Source organism: Phyllostomus hastatus, unplaced genomic scaffold (assembly GCF_019186645.2).
Source record: "Phyllostomus hastatus isolate PE091 unplaced genomic scaffold, TTU_PhHast_1.1 phas_contig_86, whole genome shotgun sequence".
Taxonomy (NCBI): Eukaryota; Metazoa; Chordata; class Mammalia; order Chiroptera; family Phyllostomidae; genus Phyllostomus; species Phyllostomus hastatus.
Window position 1 is genome coordinate 42,582,731 of NW_025333977.1, and position 26,033 is coordinate 42,608,763.

At 42.7% G+C, this 26,033-nt stretch overlaps 1 protein-coding gene across 1 annotated transcript in view; it reads right to left on the reverse strand.

Moving 5' to 3' along the window:
• SLC9A9 (solute carrier family 9 member A9) overlaps positions 1-26,033 on the reverse strand; it is a 528,656-nt gene that overhangs the window by 294,240 nt on the left and 208,383 nt on the right. The window contains exon 7 of the mRNA XM_045851938.1: positions 1,771-1,909. Coding sequence (XP_045707894.1) covers positions 1,771-1,909 — 139 coding nt within the window. The remainder of the gene's footprint in view (positions 1-1,770; positions 1,910-26,033) is intronic.

The following is a 26,033-nucleotide window of genomic DNA, read 5'->3' on the forward strand; positions in this document are numbered from 1 at the left end:
TGAACAATAGTTTACATTTTCTAAATGTCAGTGTCCAATAAAAATACCATCTGCATGATCTGATTACTGTGAAGGTCAAATGAAGTATTGCATGTAAAACAAATATAGGGGTTCTGACATATTGTAAATAGTTGGTAGATTATTAATCAGTATCTTTGTGAGAAATCAGCCCTACCTTTCTGACTGACTTTATTTCTGTCAATGGATTTGACATGTTCCAGGGTTTGCAGGACAAAACTTAGGAGTAAACTTGGATTCTCTCCTCTTATTTATCTCTTATAACAAACTAACCACTAAGTTCTAGAAGTTATTTGAATATTTCTCCTTCTTGATGTTTCCCCAGAGTTATCATCACAGTTTCCTGGATTCTAATCCTCCTCCTCTGTTCATCCCACATGTTATTAATTTATGTTTAAAAACAGGACTTTCATTTCATCACTGTCCTGAGCAGGATCTCCTTGGAGTAACACTCCCAGATACTCCACAAACTGATTCTATCCCACTGTTCCCTCTCATTTTCCATTGCTCATCAGCCCAAACCCTTTGGTCACCCCAGGCACATGCACTGTGTGCCCCCTGCGTCCCATGACCACTCCTCTTAATCACTTACCATGTAGCCTTTGCCTATATTCTACCAGCCCAAGCCCATTTAACCTTGCATGTAAATACTGTTCTTTAAATTACTTTCCAGGATCATGAGATTGGCCAAGAGTCGACTGAGCTATTCCAGACACACTGTCCTCATCCTCATTTCAATGATAAGTTGAAATAGTCCTAATAAGTTGGCTGTGGCTTTGGCTCTCAGTTTCTATCCAGCTATTATGTAGAGTTTATTTTTCCAAGCTTGTCACTAGTTGAAGGCAGGGTCCATGTTTTACTCATATTTCAAAACATGGTTTACTGATATCTTAGAAACCCTTAGTAGAACCTAACCTTTTAGTAGATGGTCAGTCCCCACAGGAAAAGACCCCAACATATTTTTTCTGTGTCTGGGGCCCAGACCCATCTCACACCTTTCATTCCTACTCTTTTCTTCAAGGTCTTCAGTTATCTTTTGCTCTGCATCTTCCCTGTGGCCTTCATTCGACTCTCATACTTGTCATCGGCCTCCTGGATTTCCTTATCAACTTTGACTTATTTTGGCACCACCCAAGCACTCAGAGTGAACAGCCCACCACACCGGCATCATTCCCTGGCTCAAATCCTCTAAGAACTCTACTAATCCTCCAACCTTTCTGCTGCAAGAGGGAATGACATGACACAACTGCCAGATCATCATTTCTGGAAACTTCATTTCTTCCTTGCTTACTGTCTCTTTCCCTAAAATAGTTATAGATGCTTATTTAAACCCACAGTGATCTTTGAGCTAGTGATTGACGCATGCTTAAGAATGTAGTGGAGGATATGGATACCTAGTTTACCATTGACTTGTTCTAGACCTTGAATCTTCAGTTGTCCCTCTTGACCCTAACCAGCCAATCCTGGTTCCCACTGCCTACTATTTTCTGAGGTAGTGATTTTTTAAGACAGTTAGTATCCTGTGATCAAACAGTGTCAGTAGGGCTAAAACTGGCCTTGGACCAGACAACTGCCTGGGCCCCCCTGCCACTGGTACCAACTATGGCTGAAAGATGACTCAGATGGCCCCAGTGGCATTGCACCATCCTTGAACCAGACTGGCCATTTCCAGGCCTGGAGGTTGCCCATTTTCAGAAACATTCCAAAGACATTGCTCTTAACAGTCCCCAGCTTCTCACACACAAAGGATATCAGTGCTGTGACAACAGCATACGCAGACCCCATTGCAAATGAGCCTGCGAAGATCCCCAGGAAATTCCCCACGGACTGGAAGAATGCAGCAGCATCAAAGGCATTGGGATTCTCCTTGGGACTGTAAATGGATATAGAACTGCAAAGAGAAGAGAGTGAAGGTTAGTCAGTGATTTCCATCTTACTGCCCAAGTACCAGAAGTCTGAATTTAGCACCCACTTTTGAAAAGGGCACCTTCTCTTATCAGGTTAGGTGCCGATAAAGGAGTTCAGGGGAAACGAAGGAGGACAGGTAGAGGTGGAGAAAGCAAAAAACTTTCTCTTTCCTCAGCACCCACATACTGCTGCTAGTCAGTAAACATTTTTATATTGGAAGGGTCATAAAGAATATTGTTTCAGAGCAAACTAGGCATTAAAGCATGGTAGGTGTATAAGGAATCTGCTGAGATATAGATAACTGTGAATTATTTAGTAGCCATATGTCTTCAGTACTGTTATATATTCACAAATGTTCCTGATAAAAAGTGCACTTTTATGGCCTGTGCACAAATGGGTGATAAAATCACAGCGTGCACAAAATATTCTGCTGTGATATTGTTACAAACCACAAAGCACTCCTCCGCTCCAGTGTAACCCTTCCGAAACAGCAGGCCGGGCAAGAGCCTCACAGGATGAACCCCTGGGGAGAAACAAACCCCTCATTTTCCCATAGAAACGAATGGCAGCAGCTGCCCGAGGTCATCTTTTATACATCATTCTGGTGGCTGCCAGCAGATTTATTTCTATAGAGAAAAATCAGTCCACCAATAGGCAGTCTGTTCACTTAAATATTTTTAAGGATGTCATATTTGTTCTTTTTTTTTTCACCAGAGCCTCAAACCCCAGAATGAGAATATGAAGGACAAGATATGCCCTATTTTAGGAAACACAAACTCCATGTTACAGCATTAAAATGAACAGATGTGTTAGAGCCACTAGTTTGGGGATCCTGATGAAATAACATTGCAGGCTTTTTTTTTCAGTTTTAATATTAATAAGAGGCCTTTAAAACTAATGAGAAAAACATCAAGAGTTTCTCAATGGATGCTGGAAGGGACTTGGGAGCAGTGCGGAGAGAAGTACACTAGACATGCTGACTTGAGATTAGATTGGATTGTACAGAGATACAATCATGACGTGGGCGATTGAAGCAGGCTAACTCTCTGACCTTACTTTTTGTGTCTGGAGAGTAGTTAAGAGAATGGGGGGAGTGGATTCCAATTCTCCCAAAGGAAGATGTGTGGCATAAAAAAAGGTAGTTTTAAATGTTCCTAGTTTTTCCCTGGATTTTTTAAACCCCTAAAGTCGAGTGGCTTTGATCATGTAATTGGATAAGGAAGACGAATGTTGATCTCAAATGCAGCCCTGAGATGTATACAGAAAACAGTTGCCTTTGAAGTGTTCTTCTTTTGGTAAAGGGTTGTGCTTTGCAGAAAAAAAAATAGCAAGTTCATGTTTGGGTCCTTTGTATCTGAGGGTCCTGGGAGAGAGTGCAGAACCCCCTGGCTATTAGAAACTTGGTGCCCAAGCTGCAAGGCTAGATGAAAGTTGACATTCAACAGCGTATTTTTTCACTTCAATGAAGAAACAACAGCAATGAGAAAATACTGCGTTTGCATTCTGCCTTTAAAACAAAGGTTTTTGCCCAGTTATAGTTTTATAAACAATTCTGTTAATTCCTGAGGCTGTTCCCCACAGACCTAACCCACAGAACGTGCCTCTTCACCCCCCTCCCCACCTCCCGGAGGGATTTCCTCTGTCCAGATGCTTCCCCAGCCACCCTCCCATCACTGAGCCATGTCCTGCACCATTGTTTACATAGTGTTTTCCTTTAAATCGACTCCTTTTATTCAAATGCAAGAACTTGTATTAAAGAACATTTATGAAACATAGGTTTGATATGGTAATTATATTTCTTTTTAATAAATCTGAGATACTATAATTATTAATTTTTTTAAAAGTTTACCTGTGTGTCATCTAAACTCATCTGGGTGCTTCTGTTAGTTTCTGCATTTTGTACTTCTGCATTTTGGGAGACATTCTCTCCCTGGGCTCTGATCCCCACCCAACACAGTACAGACAAGCTTCAGGCCCTCCCTGTGATGTTGACTTAACTGAAGGGGAAAGCTTAATTCTTCTTGACCTACAGAGACTCATCCACTGAATTTACCATCCCTAAATCTCCTCAGGAAGATTGCACTCATACCTGCTGCATGCCAGGTGGTGCATTACATGCAGGGTGTTGGGGCAGACAGGGAAGGGTATACAGAAGAGAAGCCGAATTTGAGTCAACAAACCTTTTATTGGACAGATGCAAGGCATACCTAGGCAGAGGAGCCTTAGAGATAAAAACTAGTAGCTCTAGCCATGGTGCTGAGTGCGGTTTTGCCAGAAATACACAACTTTCAATGGTGCAAATGAGGAAAAGGACACTGTTTTAGAACAGAGTAACTATTTTAGACTTTTGAGCAAGGAAGCAAGTCAACAGGCAGTGGGGAGCAGTGGGGAGAAGGTATTCCAGGCTGTGGAAGGTGTGTAAGCAAAAGCAAGGAGGCAGGTGAGTTGAGGCAGCACCTCAAGGCAAAACTCTGTACTTATAGCTGGAACCCAGAAGCATGTTTGTGGACACCTGTGGAGGGGAAAGGTGCATAGGTGTCATTGCTCAGAGCTTCAAATTCCACGCTAAGAATATACAAAGCCCTCCCATTACATAATATTTCATCTGGTTGTGCCTGCATTATAACTTTATTTGATCCTATAGCGTTTCTGCCAGGTAACTAGGGCAGCTATTGTTATCCCTCCCTTTCCTCCTTTTCTTTTTTTAATAAATAAACTAGAATCAGAGAAATTGAGATCATATATCTAATTAAGTTCAAAACGTAGATTTATTTTTTCTCTCTTTAAAAATGGATCTTTGGGGAAGGAAAACAGGAGAGTTGAGTGAGTCTGCCCTGACCGTCAGGGCAGTAGGAGTTCAGCCCCTTCAGTTTCCTGCCTGGATGGAACACGGCAACACCTTCCTGTGCACCAGGAGCAAGCAGAGCATGTTGTGTGGGGCCCCACCCCCGCTCCCCTCCTACAAGCAGGCGAGACTCAGGGCTTCTCATGGAAACCTATATGCATGCCTGGGTTCTGCTCTCAGACCTTTGGCAGTCTGGGCCTGGCCTGGGTCTCATTCCACAGGCCAGAGCACAGCCTAGAGCCTGGCCTGTGGCAGGCTGGATGAAGGCTGATTGATGGGAGGAAGGCAGGCAAACTGGAAAGCAGAAAGGACAGAAGGAAGAAATGCAGGAAGGAAGGAAGCTTTGAAATGAAGCATCACCTACAAGATATTTTTTAGGCATTGCTTACATGTAGTCATGTGGTGGGTACTTTCAGGGTCATTAATCCAAGCCTGAAAGTGACACTTGAGACTCATAACTTGAACCTTAGAGATCTGATCCATATGGGCTGTATGGCCTTGGGCAAGTTACATTCAGACTCAGTTTCAAAGTTCGTAAAACGAAGGTAAGAATAGTCCTTAACCCCCTAAAATGTGGGGATAGGAGGTATATTTAAAACCCATACAATTAGCATGTGAATTGCTGGGCCATTCATAGAGTGCTGATTATGTGCATGAGAAATACTCACTGAATGGTGACTCACCACCATCACCAACATCACCACCATCATTCTGCTGAGAACTGCCCCACGCTCACAGTGCCAGGGCACAGAGTGCTATGACTGAACTAGGCCCCATCCCCAGCTATGGGCAGACAGGGTGTGGCTTCCCTCCAGGCACACCAGGCCCAGGGTGCTGCAGAGGAACTAGTCACTTTTGCAGGGGGACAGGAAGGTGTCCAGGGAGGAAATGCCCATAGAAGTGAGGCTAGAAGTATCATGTTTAGTGAGGAGCTCTTGGCTCCCTGGATTGAGGAGAAAAGTCAGGTCCTCAGCAGCCCGGGCTGGGGTCCAACCTAGGACAAGAACAGGCCAGGACACTGAGCTTGAGGTATGTCTTCCCAAGTTTCATGGGGGACATTTTCCAGGTAAAGTCTTCTGGCTTCTGGTGAGAAGGGAGGCAAAGAAAGCAGGAGTCTATGGTCCAGAGAGGTTGATGGCCCAGATTAGGGAGTTGTCCCTTCCGCTGCTGTCATCCCCTATGAAGGAGGCATCCCTGGGCTGTGGTTTCGGGCTTCAACCCTAAGCCTCTGGATAGTGGAGTGGCTACAGAGGGTGTCATCAAAAACAACCAAGGTTTTGGGTAGTAGGTGCAGAGCTTTCCAATTTCAACTTAAGACAGAAAAAAATACCATGTTCCCTTCCTCCCCTGCTTGAAGGGAGATGCTGGAACCGTTAGTGGATGCAAATACCAGAGAAAGGAGAGGAAGGGGAGAAGCAGACTTTCTGCTAACCTGTGTGGTGCTTGCTTTTTGGAACCCACTCTGGAGAGGCACTGTTTATAGCACAAACTGGTGAGGAAGAATATACAATCCTGAGATTTCTGGGAAAGAATATTTGAGTTGGATGGAACCAAAATCCTTGAAAATGACATGACCAGAAATAGTGCTGTTTAAATATTCATTTCATAAGCTGGAAATAAGTCCAGTTATTGATTCATTCTGTTCAGGAACAGATTATACAGCGAAAACTAGTTTGATGATAGTGTAGTATATCCATTCTCAGAAATAAATAAGGGTAGCATCTTTTATTCAAAAATTTTGAAATGGATAAAATACCCTAAATTCCTTTGATGAAACAACATGAATAAGAATTCTGTTGCTCACTGTATCACTTAAGATCCACAGATAGGAGAGCAATTCTAGTGTTCTTCAACTACCCATTTTTGCATCTTTGTGATGCCTTGCAAGGAACTGGCCTGGCAGCTTTCGTAGCATTAGGAGCATAGAACCTGAATCTGAGACCCAGGAGCAAATATCGACTCTGCCACACACGGGCTGAGTGGCCCTGAGCAAGTTGCTTAAATGATGTGCACCACAGTTTCCTGCAAAATGAGGATGATAATAATAGCACCTATCACATAAATTCACTATGATAAGTCAATGAATTATTGTTTATAAAGCACTTGAAATGCTACTTGGCACATAGTAAGAACTACATAAACATTTCTTAAGTAAATCATCCTGCTTTGAATAACCCATCCCTCCTCCACCTCTCTTTTGAACAACGAGCTTGATTTAGTTCTAAAAGAAGTATCTCAGACTGGGTACCCAATCAGCACCTCAGCCGAAACAAAGCTGAGATATCATCACCTGCCTCACACTGACTGATTGGTCCCTGGTCTAGCATCTCTGGGTATCAGGGATCATTTGAACTTACAAATTGTTTTATGTAGAATGGTGTGTAGCACAAATGCTCAAAAAATGTTAGCGCTGAAGAAAAGGAAGGAGAAGAAGGAAGAAGAGGAAGGAGAGGAAGAAGAAAAGAAGGTATTGCAATTATAATGGAGTGAAAAGTAGGGAATATGTGGAAAGTGTTCTGTAAAGCTATACCACCATCACTGCCACCAGTGCCATCCCCACCGTGACTCTGGCCACCTTCCCTTTCTGGACCCCATGGAGTCATCCTCTCCTCATTCGTACAATCTTTCTCAAGACCACCCAGTTTCTAACACCGTCCACTCCTGTTCTTCACTGCTACCGATAAAATATTTGCCCCACAATTACTCACAGAAACCACCCCAACCTCAGGCTCCCGGGCTGCTGGGCTCCTGGGGGACTGGAGGACACTCTCCCCTGACTGGCCCCCCAGCTCCCACCGTCACTGTCTGGGTGCCTGATTGGGGCAGCCTGCCTCTCTGTCTCCCAGTCCAGTCTTGCCTCTGTTGTTAACTTAAAATCAACGTCACTTGCAACTTTTAAAAGAAAAGTATCAAGCAAACATACAAACACTTTGTATCCCTTTCAGAATTTATATGAATTTGATCATTAAAAAAGTGAGAAAATAATTGCTATAGCCAAAATATACAAAAATTACTCCCATTTTCTCTGCCAAATCTTTGATTTCTAAAAAAAAATTTTCTAAGTACTGACACAAATTTATTAAAGAATTCTTGATTAGTTGAAAAAAAAATATATATATATATAATGTTTTTTCCCCAGTCACTACTTTCAACTGTACTATATCAAACCCCTCTTTGTGCTGGGTATATAGTTCCATTAAAGATGCTTTGGTCAAATTCTACTATTCAATTCCCTTCAGTTATTACAACTTAGTGCTATCAAGTTTAGAGTTTAAAATTTCTAAGCAGGATGCTTTCCCTCACTGCAGAATATTCCAGAGCTGGCTGGATGACTTGGAAAGGAGAGGCAGAGAGGAGGCGTTCCTCCACCCCCTACCTGGGCAGCAGCACCCCTGTTGTTGGAGGGGGAATGGGAGCCAAGCTCTCCACCTTATGTGGCCAACTGCTAGTCCCTGGCAGGCAGGGTCCTTGGCCTCATTCTTGTTCCTGCTTGATCTCTCTCTCTCTCTCTCTCTCTCTCTCTCTCTCTCTCTCTCTCTCTCAGGCCTCTGCTGACATGGTGATGCTCCCGTTCTGCTGAGAATCTCTTCACAGGGGTCACGCAACCTTCTCTCTGCCCTGCCAGCTATACACATTCTCAGCCCATCTCTATGCCTTGGATCAGGGACCACTAGGGCAGCTCTCACCCTTCTCTTGAGCTTTAGTCTTTATTTGGGGTGCCCCTGAGCACCCTCTCTGGGTCATCCAGCACTGCACTGCATGGGCTCACTTTACCCATTCCCCAAACACACCACACCCGGGAGCCTTTGGGCTCTGCCGACATAGCAGGGTCCATCCAACTCCCTTCAGAAATCACCAGGCCAGTCCCATGTTCTTGTGTGCTCCCAGGCCAAGGAGCCACATGCAAGAATGCCCTTCTCTTGCTCTGTGTGAGATCCTCAGTCCCTCTGCAGTTTCCCTTACTGGGGAAGGAGCCGCCAAGCCCCCTACTTGTAGGTAGCCCCAGTCCACCTGGGTGATTCCAGTGGAGTTCCTCCCACCGGACTTGGGAGAGAGGAAGCCCCCCGCTCCTGGCGGGGAGAAGCAGCTTTATACCTCCAATGCTGCGCTTTCTCCAACAATGACCCTTCTCTTCCCCATCCCTCTCATAGAATGACTTGAGGTAGGGAGATGGGATGGGGATTGGAGGAGATGAGGCCGATTCTGCTGCCCATTAGCCAGTTGGGAGCCCTGCTCCTTGTTAGTACAGAGCCACTTAGCAGCCTCTGTCCTCTGCTCTGCTCCCTGAGCCCAATTTGGTAAACAGAAAGGGCCACAGGATGACATCTTGTGACCTTTATGCCTTGGTGCTTCTAGTGTCTTCTCTCCCCATATAATGTGGTTTTGTCATTCTACTCTTAAGGATACATTGTAAATAAAACATACATTTTAAGGAGAAACACAACATAGAGCGGTGATAAGAATTTGTATAACTGCTCTCCTTGGGTGGCCCTGGATGTCACAGATAAGAAACAAAGTAGAAGAAAAACTAATTACAGTCCTATTTTGTGTTAAAATAATTTTATTATTTAAAAAATGAAACAAGTGGATCCTTATCTATTATTTATAGTTTAATAACTATACTAACCTGCCCTTTCCCAAGAAGTTGCTTAATTATGAATAAGGAATTGATTTTTATGGGGCCAAGAGTTGTGTGTACACATTGGAATTCATTCTGGCAACTGCCTGCCCATTATTCTGGCTTATGTTCTGCCAAAGGCCGAGGAAGCTCTGTCGGAGAACCTGCTATAAAACATAATGACTTCAGCAATTGGGGGCATTCCAGGCACCCTGGCAGGTTAGAAGAGCTGCCTCTTAATAAGCAGAGGTTCTGGCCAGAAGTTCTTTGAGCTTGAGTGGGAATCATAGCCTTTCACCTTCCCAAGGGCCAATGACGTCACGGGGTACAGAGCTGTGTTTGAGGAGGCACATTAATTAACTCTTTCAGCTTCTGGAAGACATTTAATTAATGACTGCTCTATAAGAATCCAAATGCATACAAAAGAGTCATTTTCCAAATTCTTGACAAATATTTTACCATTTTGATGCCTGGCACAAAATAAAAAGACAAGGGGAATTCTGAGTTAGTGTATCATAGCTGCCCCCGGAATAATGATCTCAGGCTGAATGAGCTGACCCATCCATCCACCGATATGCACAGACATTGGTCTAGGCGCTGAAGATACAGCTGGAAACTCAGCAAAGCTCATGCTCCTTGCAGTGGGGAAGACAACCTAATAAAGAGCCAAGCAGATAATGCATGCTTTAATGACACAGACATGAACAGAAAAATAAAGCAGCATAAAGGGATGGCATCGAGCATGATGGAGTGCTGCTATGGTAAGGGTGGGCAGGAAAGGCTTCTCTGAGAAAGGTTATTAAGTGGGGCCCCGAATGAAAGGAAGGGGGAGCGCTTTCCTGTTCCTAAAGCAGAGCTGGCTGGGTGGGAATGAGCAGCCACCGGGGGGCAGTGTGGCTGATTGTGATGAGCTGGGGGAGAGTGGTGGGTAGAGATGAGGTTTGAGCCAGGTCTCATGGAAACTTTTAGGCCATTCTTAGGACTTAGATTTTTCTTCTGGGTAGTAAAAGGGCAGCCACTGGAGGGTTGTGGGTAGGAGAGAGTTGTAGTATAGAATATTCCAGGTGAAGGCTGTGTTAATAGCAGCAGAGGAAGCCGGACAGGAGACAGTGTGGTCCCTTTGTATTCAATAGCGGGAACATGCCAGGTTTCTCTCCTTCGGTCTGGATGCCACCACCTGAGTGAGAGCTGACAAGCCACAGCCTGCCCCAGGAGAAAGAGTTGGGTGGACAGGGGGAGAAAGAGGAAGTAAGAGATCTTAAAACAGAGATAAATTTTGTAGAAACAGCTACATCGAGCATTTTGAAAAGTGGTCATGCAGAGGAAAAATTGGCTTCATTCTGCATGCTTCCAAAATGCAAGGTAGAGTCCCAATGTAAGACATAGGGAGAAACATTTTAGCTTTGTATTCTATTTCAAAATTTTCTAATTCTTAGGTCTGACAGAAAATAAAATGGCCTCTATAAAAGGATAGTGAGTTCTCTATTGTTGGAGATACATAAATATAGAATAAAAGAGTTACTTGCCAGGGTGCTACAGAGGAAATTCATGTACTAGACAGTTGGGTAATGTGGCCTTAAGGAATCTCTGGCCCCAACAGTCACTGATTGACTATGCATTTTCTCACTTCTTCCAGGACTACTGGGAGAGGGATGCCAGGCACTCGGATCTCTGTGTGAACCCAGTGTTGCCGCTGGAAACGGCTGAGCCCTCAGAGGGTAAGGAGCAGCACTTCCACTGGGATGCGATAAGGGCACTGACAATTTAGGTTGGAGCTGGGCTGATAAATGACATCAAGAACGGTTACAAACTCCAGCACAAAACAAAGCCTTTGACAGGTTCCTAAGTGGTTCTGATCCATTAAGTTCCAACTTTAAGGTGACAAAGAGATCTGAGTTTAAAAATGGTTAAAAGTGAGAGTTAAGGAGGTTTGTTATAAATTATATGTGCATTTTCTTTGAAAAGAGATCTTAAATTACTTAGCAATTTAGCCTGAAAAGACTTGTCTGAATTGAATTAGTCTGTGGGCTTTGAGAAATTTTCTCTTCTCTAATATGAAGAGAACAGTGAATTTGAGATAATCCTAAAGATGAAAATAACTTGCAAATACTCTTCTTACTTCATTTCCTTCCTCCCTCCCTCCCTCCCTCCCTTCTTTCCTTCCTTCCTTCCTTCCTTCCTTCCTTCCTTCCTTCCTTCCCTTTCTCTCTTTCTCCCTTCCTCCCTCCCTCCCTCTCTTTGTCTCCCTCTCTTTCTTTTCTGAAACAGAAACAGGAATTTGATCCTACTACTGTGAGCTTTTAAGAGGGAATATTTCTCATGCTCTGATGGGAATTTCCACTTTTTTCAACTTTTCAGTTTCTTTAAATCTTACCGATGAAATCTGAGCTCCAAAGAGTACTGTGATCTGTAAAACTTTTATCATAATAGTTATAAAAGGATATTGAAAAGTAGGCTAATAGCTACTAAAGTTGGAAATCTAGTTAAAATTAAAATATAATCATTAGCAGGTACAAGCAAAACCAACTATTAATCCCCAAAGTTGTGACAGAGAAGGGGGTCAGGTGCTCCAACAATTATTGAGCACTCAAAATACTTAGTGTTTTCTGTATTCGTTACTAGAGGGCATTCACTCTGGGTCAAAAAACTATGCGAAGCATTTTACAAACATTATCTTTGTTAACCCTTACAGTGACACCCTGAATTGATGATGTTGTAAGTTCCTATTTATAGATGAAGAAACTATAGTTTAAAGAGATTAAGTAACCATATATATTTAACCCCCTTGAGTCCATCTAACAATCTCATGAAGAAAGTATTTGCATTTTAGAGAAAAACAGACTCGGGGAGGTTCAATCCATTGCCCAGGGTGACTACAGTGGACAGAGCAGCAGGTATTCAACTCAGGTCTCACTGATTAAAAGCCTGTGCACATGAAGACTGGGAAGTGGGAAGACCTGGAATTATCACTTGAGTTTGCTTACAGATAAATATCTGGATAATCATTTCACTTTCACAGGATTGCGGCAAAGACCACTTTTGGAAGTTTAAGATTTTAGGACTTCTAGTATTAATTTGTGAGAAAAAAAGTACACTAGTTAGCATACCCATTTCAATATGAGGAGTTTTGCTAACAACCCAGTGCTGCTTTGCACCCGGATTTCTTCATGGAGACCTCTTCTCCATACTGAATGGGTTTAATCGGAAACTACCCCATGTTTCTCGGCATTCATACTGACACAAGTTCAGGTCTGCCATGCTGCTGCATGGTTGTTCACGCTGTGTTCCCATGGGGTGACTGCCGGGTCTTTAGAGTAATTACTTATCTCTGCCTCAGTGTCTTCATCAGAGTGAGGTTCACTGTGTGAAAGTGTTATACTGCTTCCACCTGGAATGTGGACATCATGTCCTAAACAGTAGCTCTCAGTGTTGTTATGGATTCTTGTATCAATATTACCATTGGAATAATTACTTTATCTTTCACCATTTGCTTAGGAGAAATCAATAATAACTGAGCTCTACTTCTAAGAATATGGGGGCATTTAGGAATTCCAATTAATGTGTCAGAACGTTATAAGAATATTTCAGGATGGAATGAGCAATACATTTACAGTTAGATCAAATGCTGAATTCATCTTTTTCTTAATGAGGCCTGTAGAGCAGAAGGCTCTTGGGATCACATCAAACAAAGAGATGCTATAAATTGTTAACAATATCTAAGCATGAAAATTCCACAATTGTCATGTGATTCCAACAGAGCTGAACTTCCAGAGGCCTTGCTAGAGAAGGGGGCATCAAAGTAGATAGGCTACAGCAATCCGTAGCTATACCTGGAGCAAAAGACGTTTTGAACAGAGGGTGTCTATGAACTTGTGTGAAATTGCTAATTAACAACAATCAAGGAAAACTTATGAAACCGATGGAGTTTGATTCCATGGTGCTCACCCATTCACAGCTCACCACGTGCTGTACAGAGAGAAGGAAGAATCTGCAGACAGGCGCTTATTTGCATTGGGGCCTGAAGTGTTTCACAAATGCTATGCTGAGGACAGATCATGACTGAATGGAATGCTAGCTTCCTCTGGCTGGGTCAAAGTCCTTTTATAGACAACAAGCTGCCTTCCTAATTTGGTTTCTTTCTCTCCCACATTTAAGAAACTGCTATTATAAACAGCTGCCTGAGATAGTTTCACCTGCTGACAAGCAAACTCCCAGAAAATACCTGAGCTGATTAATTCATTCCCTCAGTCCCTTCCCCTACTCTCCCACTTATTAGCAATTAAGTGAGCATCTGCCCACCCCACCTCACCCCCACAAAAAAATTACAGCTTAATTTAATTAAGAATCTGCATCCATTTTTTTTAGAGTCACAGATAATTTCGCTTGAGTTCAGGGTTATATTTGGGGACAAGGCACATAGCCGTCTTCTTGAACTAACACATTTACCAAGGCTGTTGCGACATCCCACAGATTTCAGTTTTGTGTTTGAAGCATGGGAACTGCAGGCCAGCAAATCTTAGCAAAGACCGTTTTTGCTTCCACACAGTGTTTTAAAATCACACTCTGTGTGTCTAGCAGTGGCTATAAAGTGCATATTGCAGAATGCTGATGTTCCACAGGAACGTATTCTCTGATACTAGATCTTCAGGACAAAGCCTTATTTGGGATAAGAATATGGACTTCAGAGTGTATTTGAATTTCAAACCAATGGAACTTGTAAAAATTGAGAGATTCCTATCTCAGACAGGCCTTTCCCACAGCATGCAGTAAGGACAGTTTCTAAAGACTTGGAGTCAGAGGACAAGCAAAAGGATTAACATGATATTTACCAAGGCCATTGCCAATCTGTGCATGAGTACAGGCTACCATGGGTGCCATGAGCAAGGGCCCTGGGCTCTAAAGCAGTCTTGAAGGACAAGGGCATCCCCTTGTCCTTTTTGCTCATGTAGGCAAACAATAGCTCAGAGTCTGGGGACTGTGCAGGTGGGAAGAGTCAGTTGGAGTTGGAGGTTCGGGTGAAAGAAGGTCAGTGGAAGTCTTCCAGCTAGAACCAGGTAAGCAAGCCACACGAGTCCCTAAACAACCAGCAAGGGAACCAGGAAATCTATAATGTGGGGAGTCCAGGGATGAATGTGAACCTGACATTTGTAAATGCACATGAGCACTTTTCTGGAAGGAGAGACCTTAACTTCCATTGCCTTCTCGTGTGGCTTATGGCCTCGAGAAGGTTAAAACCCATTGAAATCGGGGGACACAAATAATGATGGTAGGAGGAAGTGGTCAACAGGTGAGGCACACAGATCTGCAGAAGATGAGACCAGCGGGAGAATCAGATAAGCAGTGCAAGGTACAGGAAGCTGGATCGCCTGGTAAGGGGGAGACCCTGTGCTTACCCCCTGACCTTTTCCACACCTTTCCTGCTTTGTCAGGAGTCACATGTGGCTGTTCTGGAACAGCTGGCCATGCACAGGGGATCATAACTGAGTATTAACAAGTCAGAAAGACTGGCAGCTCCTGACATCTAAGTATATCTAGACAGAAAAATGAGGACTCGTGAATTTATTGGCACAGGAGTAACTGACGGTCAGGAAGTATAACAGTATAAAGTGTACCATGAAGCATATGTTAACCTGTAGCCTGGATCAATCTTACTCTCTCTAGATACTTTAGCTTATGTCAACTTTATTGATTCAACAGAGCCAGAGTCACCAGCTCCACTACCAGGGCTTGGCTCTCCTTAGGCCAACCAGACGTGTGGGGCACAGCAGCTCCCAGGCTTGGTTCAGTGTGCCCACGGTGAGGTCTTTGAAACGTCCGCCATCTTTATTTCACAACGTGAGAGCAAATGAGATAAACGGGCTGATGTTCCCCTAGGAATGTGGGGGAGAAATGTCCTTTGAGGGATAAATTATGAGAAAAGTAACATGCTGGTAATAAAAAGCATTTGGGATGCAGATGGGTTGAAACTAGAGAATTGTTCATATGGTTCATAAAGGAAGAAGCAAATAGCCAGGGGGAGGTTAGAAGGGAGAGCTGATACAAGGTGCCCAGTCATGGGACTTCTCCTATTTGGGGGGCAAGTGACAGGTCATGGGCTGCCTTTGGATAATTCCCTCTGCTCATTTTAGGGCACGACTTTCTCTCTCTCTCTCACCTTTTTTTTTTGTATTACCATTCTACCCATTTAATGGGTATGCTAACAGCTAGTGTTGAACTTTACTTCTTAAGTGGGACTAAGGTTATATAGAAATTGTAAAGTCTTTGAGAGAAAGGACAGAATTAAATAATTACAACTCATTGCCTCCTCTGGATTAAATATCTTCATTAGATTCTTATTCAAATCTATTACCACCTTCTTGGAAAATTCAGCTTTTACAAAATGTCTCAGGGCCAGTGTTAGAAAGCATCCATGTGGAAACTGAGGCAATCCAGTGACAGGACAGAGAATGTCACAGATAAAATCAAGGAAGGACTGTGGTTCCCTTCAGATCCATCAGGAGTGAGTGTATGTGTGTGTGAAAGAGAGAGAAAGACTCTGAAAAATCTTATGTTGATAAAGTGCAAAATCCCTGTTTTCGTGCATGAAAAGCCCACTTCATTACTTAATGCTAATGAAACATCGCCAGGAGGCGGTCAGTATGTAAAGAGACGTCAGTGCCCTATGAACGCATATGAGCTGTGATGGTAAAGACCTAGGTAACCTCATAGAAAATGTATGATCACCTCCAGAATTTGAGGACAAGAGTGTAATGGAAGGCCTCGGAGGACTGACTGAGTGCCTCTGCCATCCTCTGCCTTGGAACTGCCCGGCCGTCCTTGGCTCAGACACCAGTCAGCCTGCGTGCCAGTGCAGAAGAAGAGGGCGTGGTGCTGTTAAGTTATTTACAGTGAGAATGTTGAGCCCTTCAAATTCTGGTTATAAAAAAATAATGTAGTAACTTATCAAAATGATGAGAGAAGAAAAGAATTTCAAGTCAAAATACAATAAACTGGTGAGATATTAAAAAGACAGTCCATTGGTAAATTGAGTGATCAGTCTGTGCAATCCCGGCTTAATTTTAGAATTTGAAATACTAAATTTGGGAAGCATACATAGTCTGTGTCTGCAAAATGTCCAGTGTTAAAAATATCTTGGACTTTGTACTTTCTATATTGCAGAGTTAATAGCTACCATTTCTTGGTGGCCTTTTGAAAGCCAAAACTGTGATATGCATTTTGTATCCATTATTTGTAATCTTCACAATAACCTCATAAGACAGATAATATTATTTACATATTACAAGGAGAAACTGAGGAAGGCTAAGATATGTGGCCAAACTCACTGGTGAGCAAGTGATGGGACAGGCATTGGAAATGGTTCCAAAACTCGCTTGCCCTCTCTTTTGCTGACTGGCCCCTCCATCTGTATGTTGGCAAGTTTGAGCATCAACAGAAGGCTAGTTGCTTATGGCAGTTCTAATGGGTAAGTTCTTCTCTGACGTCATCTCTATTGGTGAGGTCTTTAAAGTGCCCATATAACTTGTGTCTGTGTATTTCTTTAGTTATTTCTTTGTGTGTTTACTTAATAGCAGACAAAGGTTAAAATAAAAAGTAGCCCCAAGTTTACTGAAACTAAGGTGGACTTAGTTTCCAGTCAAGATGGTGCCATGGGCAGACATGGCTTGTCTCTTAGCACAACCACATCAAAATTATAACTGAAATATAGAACAACCATCACTCTGAACCGTCAGAAATCAACTTCAATGGAAATCTGACAACTACGAAATTAAAGAAACCACATCCATCCAGACTGGTAGGAGGGGCACAGACACAGAACGGGGTGGTCACTCACTATGTGTGGTGGATAAAAATTGGGAGGAATATCTCAGGATTGAGGAGTCCCAACCCCCACCAGGCCCCCCAGCCCAGGGTTTCAGTGCCAGGAAGATAAGTCCCCACAACTTTTGGTTGCAAAAACCAGCAGGGGTTGAGTCAGGGGAAGAAACTTCTACAGCCCCAAGCAATTCCTCTTCAAGAACCCACATACAGACTCACCTACTCATATTCACTCCCTCTGAGTACTAGGGTAGCAGCTTGAAAGGCACCAGTGGTATACAGGGAGAAATTGTGCTATCTGGCATCGAGGCAAGCAGCGGCCATTGTCCCTTTTCTAAACCCTCTCCCCACAGAGCCAATAAGCTGGTGCCATATCTGAGACTACATCAACCTGGCTAACACTGACCTGACTTGGACATCCCCAAAGACTGCCTCACCCAACTTAAGGGCCTACCCAAGCTGCTTTTCCATATGAATAACTGGTCTTGGTTCACACTTCACAGCTTCCTAAATCCTCTCAAACAAGCAACAGCTGGGTTCAATGAGCCCCAGGCCTAGCACTAGCAGCAGCCAGCTTATATTTACAGCTTGGCTTCGCCTGGGAATCCCCAAGCCCAATACTAGTAGCAGCCTTCTCAGATTGCTTTATAGCTCAGGCAGGGTGGCTCCAGAAAAACACAGGAGGGGCCTGAGCTTGGTCTGCACCACCTGGGAAATCCCAGAGCCTGTTCACCTAGTGTACAGCTACAGACCATGCTGAGGCACCACCACCCTTCCCCTGCACAGCTGATCCTCCAAGGAGGGCAGAAATTGGTGGTCAGTGGTCACAGCCAGTCCTTGCAGCTGAGCGTCCTAGGTAAATCCTACTTTTGATCTGCCAACAGCAACCAAAGCTCAACTACAAAGGAGGGTATACTCAGCCCACACAAAGGGTGTACCTCGAGTACCCAGCTTTGGTGACAGGAGAGGCTGTCCCAATGCACCATACAGGACACCTACTACATTAGGCGACACTACCAAGACATGGAGTCAAAGCAGCTCTACTTAATGAATTGAAACAGACACAGAGAGGCTGCCAAAAAAAGGAGACAGAAACATGGCCCAAATGAAAGAACAGATCAAAATCCAGAAAAAGAGCTAAACATATGGAGAAAAGCAATCTATCAGATTCAGAGTTCAAAACACTAGTTATAAAGATGCTCAGGGAAATTAGTGAAGAATTCAACAGCATAAAAAAGACCCAGTCAGAAATGCAGGATACACTAATTGAAATAAAGAACAATTTACAGGGAATCAACAGTAAAGTGAGTGAAGCTGAGAATCAAATGAATGACCTGGAACATAAGGAAGCAAAAAACAACCATGCAGAACAACAAGAAGAAAAAAGAATTTCAAAAAGTGAGGATAGTATGAGCAGTTGTCACTCTGTGACAACTTCAAGAGGTCCAACATTTGCCTCATAGGGATGCCAGAAGGAGAATGGTAAGAGCAAGAAACTGGAAATCTATTTGAAAAAGTAATGAATGAAAACTTCCTTAATTTGGTGAAGGAAATAGACATGTAAGTCCAGGAAACACAGAGAGTCCCAGGCAAGATGGATGCAAAGAGGCCACTCCAAGATGCATCATAATTAACATGTCAAAGGTTAAAAATAAAGAGAGAATCTTAAAAGCAGCAAGAGAAAAGAAGTTAGTTACCTACAAGGGAGTTCCCATCAGATTATCAGCTGATTTCTTAAAACAAACTTTGCAGGCTAGAAGGGATGGACAAGAAATATTCAAAGGCATGAAAAGCAGGGAGCTACAGCCAAGATTGCTCTACCCAGCAAAGCTATCATTTAGAATCAAAGGGCAGATAAAGAGCTTCCCAAATAAGAAAAAAACTGAAGGAGTTCATCATCAACAAACTATTATTATATGAAATGTTAAAGGGACTTATTAAGAAAAAGAAGATCAAAACTATGAACAATAAAATTGCAAAAAAATACATACCTATCAACAACTGCATCTAAAAAACAAACTAAGCAAACAAGAAGAACAAAGACAGAGTCATGGATATGGAGAACATTTTGATGGTTGCCAGATGAGAGTTGGGTGGGGGAGAATGGGTGAAGAGGTGAGGAGATTAAGTACAGAATAGCCATGGGGATGTAAAGTACAGTACGGGAAATGGGAGTAGTCAAAGAACTTAGAGGCATGACCCAGGGAAATGAACAATGATGTGGGGACTGCCTGAGGGAGTGGGGGTTGCTGAGTAGAGGGGGGCAAAGGGGAAAAATCAAGACAATTATAACAGCATAATTAATACAATATAATTTTTTAAAAAGAAACTGAGGTGGAACAGTTAGCTCTCCTCCAGACCTTCTTCTAGGCTTAACAAAGTGTTTATGTGCAAAAGGGAAAATGTTTTGCTTGTCTGGCAGGAAATAGTATATTTGTTCTTGGGCTGTTACTAAATTTTAGATAACGAAAACATTATTTTTCTGTTGGAATGGAATATATTACCAAATGGAGACTCTTCTGGGGGTGGGTGGCAGAACGATGGAAACCTATACCATCAAGGTGGATTTGAGTTCATCTAGACAAGATGTCATCAAGAAATGGGACCCTGGTGAGATCTCCTTGAACACATGATTTATGCTTCAAACACAGGGATTGGAGCAGTAGTTTCTTGGTGCTTTAAGGACACGAAACAAAGGTTTTAAGTGGAGCTGGTAGATCTTACCCTTTTTGGGTGTCTTCCCAAAAGAACCATGTTCCTTTTGGCTTCAGAGGTGGTTCAGCAAAATTGAATACATTCATTAAATGGGAACTTAATTATACTAAGATGTATCTTATGCAAGAGGGTGATCCCTTCTTGACCAACAACTCTTATTAAGCATCTGCCTGAGGCTACCATATCCAGGAAAATGTGCTGACTTCTTACAAAGAGAATAATTATCTCCTTTCTTTATTGCTGCATTCTTTTCAATGTTTTCTAGCGTGGATCAGGATTTAACTCAATGTGTCCTTCACAGTTGCCCAGTTTAGTGAAAATAAATGTGTTAGAGTTATATTCCTCATGAGTCTCTCAACTAAGATAGAATGCAATGTCATGGATAAGTTAGAGTGGTGTGGGTAAAATCTAGGAGAGAGAGAGGGGAACTAAACAGAACCTACAAGCTTGGCACTAACCTTGATTCCCAAGGCAAGTGACATATGGGATAAATATGGGCAATCAAAGAGCAATGACGATTTCTCTGGAAAGACGCCATCAAGTGGTGTTCCTATTCCAAATTCTGGCTTATTTATGTGTGACGGTTGCTTGATTGGCTTAAATGGGGAACAAAGTTGGCAGCAGAAGGAAGAGAGATGGGACATAGTGCTTGATGCATAATAGTTACTAATATACTACCTTGTCTGCTAATAAAAATAAAACAGTCCCTAGTGACTAGGCTTAAAAGGGAAAAAGTTTTTGTTTTTCAGTCATTTTTCTGGAATAGGCTGAAGCAGAGCCTTTTTGCAATGTTTCCTACAGCCCAGGCAAAAACTTTCTCCAAGGGCTTCTCTGCTTCTTCTGAGTAAAAAGAAAACAAACCAGGGCACAACATGGATTAGCACGTTTGAATGAAATGTAATTTTGGTGGTGAAATAGATACTCTAAAGTGTTAGGGGCCATGGCCAAAAGAAAAAAAGTGGGATAACATTTATTTTAGGGATTTGAAGCTTGTGAGAGATAAAGCAGATAATATCGACCCTAATCGCTCCTCAACACACGTACACACACAGGCGCAGAGACAAGTGGCCATGCCACGGTGCAGACCTGAATCGTCTCGTCAGCCTTCGGAGTTTCCTGGGAGTGAAGAATTTTGGTTTTCATAGGTGTTTGTGCTATGCTCAGTCTTACAGATCCCAGCTTTGTAAGGTTTTATTACTTCCATAAATTACCTAATGTTTATGTTGCTTTTCTCTTCCCCATGTTAGATACTTCCTGTTGAATTATCTGAGCTCCCCTCAGGGCTATGCTCTATGGGATCATTAAAATGATGTGGCACCATGCTTAGTGAATATGACAAACTCATTCAGACCCTCCCTGACACCCCCATATAAAATTTTGAACACATGTATGGCAAACTTTCTTTGCTAGCCTTCTTCTTCACCCTCTTTCTCAATGCTTAGCAAAAAGAAAGTGCCAGAACACTTAGCATGAAAGATGTTATTAATCAGAACAGAGTTAAAGAAAAGCAACTCACTCTTGAACTATTTCTTACTGATAGACCACGGAGATGAGCACATTGGCTCCTACAGAGGTTCCTCAAAGCTCTAAGGAAAGTGCAGTGCTCAGAGCCACAGAACACTGGCTTTGATAAATTACCATTGTCACTACCCTTGCTATTAAGCAGCTCTGTTTAGAGTGGCACATTAGATACTGTGGGGGTGAAAACAATGAACACCACCATGCTGGAACAATACTGAGAGCTAGTAACAAATAGTGGATTCCAAGTCAGGGCCCGTTCCTGCTTATTGATTTCCTGAGCTCTCCAGTTCCCTGGTAAACTTCTTTTGAACACATTCCCATAACTTTTTATTTTTAAAAGATGGAAATGTTAGTGGGAAAAATTCACTCCATTGTAAGGGACATGTTATCTGAGAAAGTGGCTTTCCTCACCACCATCTAATAAGTGTTAGCAGCTGTTTGCACAGTGACTTTTATTAAAACGAAACAAAAGAAACTCTATCCACACAAAGACAAGCAATGCAGCTGCTTCCATGAAGCAATGTAAGACAAATCCCAACAAAATGACTCTCCTGCATTTCGCCAGAGTTAAGGAGACATGTCTGTAGGTCTGAGCAGAAGCAAAGATGGGGCCGTGGCTATGCTCCGATAGGGACTTCCTAGAGGGTAACAGAGCTGGTGAGGGTCCAGTTACTGCCCAGTTTTCCCAGGCAGTTATTTAGCACCAGGTCATTGCTGTTTCTTTACATAACTTCCTCCAATAGCAGCCTTTGAAACAGACATCTCAACCCTAATTCTCCACCTGCTACATCCCAGGAGCAAGCCGCACTGGCTCAGTATTTGTTTGTCTAAAGTTGGCCCCTACCTGCATGTTATTAAAATGCTGTGAGAAAGAAAGTCAACAACAGTGTGTTTAAAAGTGTTCTGCTTCTCAGTTGGGGAGAGGGTGCTGCCTGCCGCTGCCCTTTGTCCTTCCACAGGAAGAGTTTGGTTTTCTTTGTGGAACCTAATGGGCTCCAATAAGGTCAGAGGTACCAGTGAAGCTGGGCTGCCACTTCTTGTGCAACGGTACTATCTTCCTCAGATCTTTTGTTTGTTGTTATGATTTTGTTTGATTTTTGTTTTTAGGGCCTTGATTTGCTTGGCAGACCAGATGCTGAAAATGATGTGAGTAGAATCACAGCTTTGAAATGTGGGTAGCTTCAATGCCTCCTTGTCCACAAGAGTCAAGGTAGTTACCCCTCATTGACTTGGAGGGATAGTCCCTGCTGTCACACCAGAGCCGTGGCATCCACACATTCACTGTGGCTGCAGAATGAGTAGGGAAAGAAAGCCCACCGTGTGCCTTGTGGGGCAAGTGTTTGAAAAGGAATTATAATCCCTGTCATTTCCCCTCCCCCGTCTCACATTACTGTTTAAACCTTAAAAAAGTAATTTTGATTCTGGGAATAGTCACAGCTGTTTTGTTGGTTACTACGACCATTGAATTATAAACCATATAAATTGTTCAGTGCCTAGAAACCTAATGATAAAAGGATTTTACTAGGAAAGCACAGGTGGCTCTTTTATTTTGTAAAGAGGGCCTATGTCCACACACACACACACAGAGTCACGGCTGTGCTTAACATGGAGTAACAGGCAGTCTTTGTGTCAGTTGTTAAACGTAAGGCTGAGGGGTGCCCTACGGACAGTCCTCGGGGAGCTGGGGGGCTTTATAAGCTAAACAACTGCCTGCATTTGGTCCTATTTGCCATTGACACAGTGACCCAACAAAACATAGTCAGATATATAATAAAGTGAGGATTATTAAAAGAAAGAAACAAAGAAACACCTTATGGATCCCTTCAGACCCATAAGAAATCAGTGTCTCAAAATACTTCCTCTGTCTCATCATATCTCAAAGTAAGACATCAATAGCATTTAAGAAAAAAAAAAACACTCAAAACCAAGGGAATATGGGGAATGAATCACCTGTCCAAGGTCATGCAGCTTATCAATAACCATCCCAACTATTGTTTCCTGGTCTGTAACCTACCAGCTCAGGGCTGGGGAAAGTTCCCTCTGAGTAAACTAGAATTCTATGAGCATGTGGAAAAAAACCCCAGAAGAATAATTCTTTAATTTATCGATTTAAATATTAACATTGGTAAGTCAAGTCTTAAGGCTAATAATTCTACCATTCCTAAATATTACTGATGAACAGAGATCGGCGACGTTCTTGTTCCCGCAGTAGATTTGAGATCACTCTCCCAAAAGTCAGCTCACAGGAAAACTGAAAGACTAATCAGGATGGAAACCCCCATGTTGGTCAGCAATCATGGCCAAGGAAAGAACTGGGGAACTATGTCAGAGTGGCTGAGTGAAACTAAGATAATGAAATATAGGGGATCCAGACTGTTAAATAGACCATATGGCTAAAATAGTTTCTTCACAAATGCTTCCAACTACTTTAAATCCTCTTCTTTGCTGTGGCCGAGGTCGAGAGCGGACCTGCTGAGATGCCCCTTTTGCTCCCGTCGGGGTTTGCAAAGATCAGAAAACAACATGGAGAGGAAGCTCTGTGTGATTTATTTTAATTGAGCAGAAGAAAGTAGGAATGGGGATGTGAGTAAAAAATGCCACAAGGGTATTCATTTAAGGGCACATTTCAGTCGCTTAGACACAGGCCGCTGAGGGGAGAAGCCGTCTCAATAACGGCTATAGGGTAGTTATTTTTTAAAATTTCCTCTCTTTGATGAAATTCCCAATGATAATTTCTACTAGGATTCATGTTTATTCATTTGTTAAATATTTTCTGAGTACCTATTCAGTGCCTGGCACTGTTGTGAATACTGGGATGTGCAGGTATAATAGGAAGGGTAGGCAGAGACAGATAATGAACGTGTAAACCAATGATCAGTTTGAAGTGAGGAATGATCTGTGACCTTGCCCACACAAAGATTTAAAATAATTCACAATTTAGGTATAAAAAATTAAAAAAATAAAAAATTCAGAATTTAGAATTATAAAGGGACTTCAGAGATGATATCTTATCTGCATTTCATCATATTCCAATGGAATAGGTTCTGTAGCAAGCTCTATTTTGTAGATTTGAGGGTATACATTTAGCATAATTAAGTAACTTGGCCATATCCATTCTAACAGTAGATGGGGGAGCCAGGGTTTGAAATCAGGACATTTGTTTTCAAAATCCCCTCCTTTTCATTGTATCATATCGCCTCCATAAATTGTGTTTAAAACATGTGCACTTAGGTAGGGTTTCCAAATTCATTATTGAACCATTCTCCAAATTCAGGTACTTAACCCTCTCACCCCTACTGCTTATGTACAGCTCTGCATATTTCACATTTAACTGTTGTTTTCAAATCTTACTATGGAGAACACAGGAGGGCTGGTGTCAGACTCTTTGAGTGAATCCTGTCACTCTTGAGGCAGCAATTTTCTTAGCAAGTCACTCCAGCTTCTAAGTACAGTAACTTACAGGGTTCCATAGGGTAGGCGGCAATGCATGATACATGCATGACATTTACATATGCAACCTCCAAGGAGACACTGCTTTTCTCTGCCTCTGTTGGCTCATCGGTAAGAAGGGAGAGGTTAAGGGAAGCATTAGTTTACCTTATTTCACTCTTTGGTCTGTCATAGAATCACATGTTGTAACAGATGTGTGACGGCTGTGTGATGGGTGGTAGAGTATGGTTATCACTAAAGAAACCTTTCACAACAGACGTCCGATGGAAGACAAGGTGCTGGACCAGGCTTCCAGTTATCTCCATTCATGAACAGGATTCAAATGCTCTGCTGAACTTTCTGGTCAATGCCATGATGTAAGCAAAATGCTGGCTAATAGACCTGGTGGTCTACTTCCTAGGTTTTTGTACTCAGAGGCTTTTGAAGCACACCTTTAGGGGGCTATTTATTGAGCCCAGTAACTAGCTATCATTCAGAATCACTCAGAAAGAATCATTCAGAATCATTCAGAAAGAAGTCTACTTCAGCATATTTTGATAAGCTCCTATATCAAATGGAATCACATGGAATATGTTCATGTGTTTGCACAAGAGCACTGCTCCCTTATAGGACCAATACCCTCAACTCTCTCCTTGCCTGCTCCCAGCCTTTGCCCATCCTCCTCCTACCACCCCTCCCTGCCCTCACCCCACCCCCTCAAGAGGAGACCTTGCTGTTTGTTCCTGGAGAAATTCTAATCTGTTACATTTCCAGCCTGGATACAACAATCTTCCCATGTCCTCTTTCTTGTTTTTATTAAATTTTTAGCAATGCCCTCCTTCAATTTTTAAAAACTTATTACTCCTACAGATTTTATTTGTCCTTAACACTGTCATATAAAAAATTAACTTTGCTATTGCATTATTCAATGCTTCAAAGCAGCCAAGTATCTGGGGAGAGAGGAGTCCACAGGACCACTGGCTTTGACAAAGCCATGGCTTTCTCCAAGCAGGACCTGCAGCACAACACGTAGCCAGCCAGCCCTGAAGTCCCCGCCTCCTTCCTGTGCCCAAGCCGAGGCTCTGGCTCAGACCCATGGACTCTAGGTCACAGCTCCCAAGATCTCAAAAGGGAGCTCTTAGCGGAAGTCCATGCTTTAAGAAG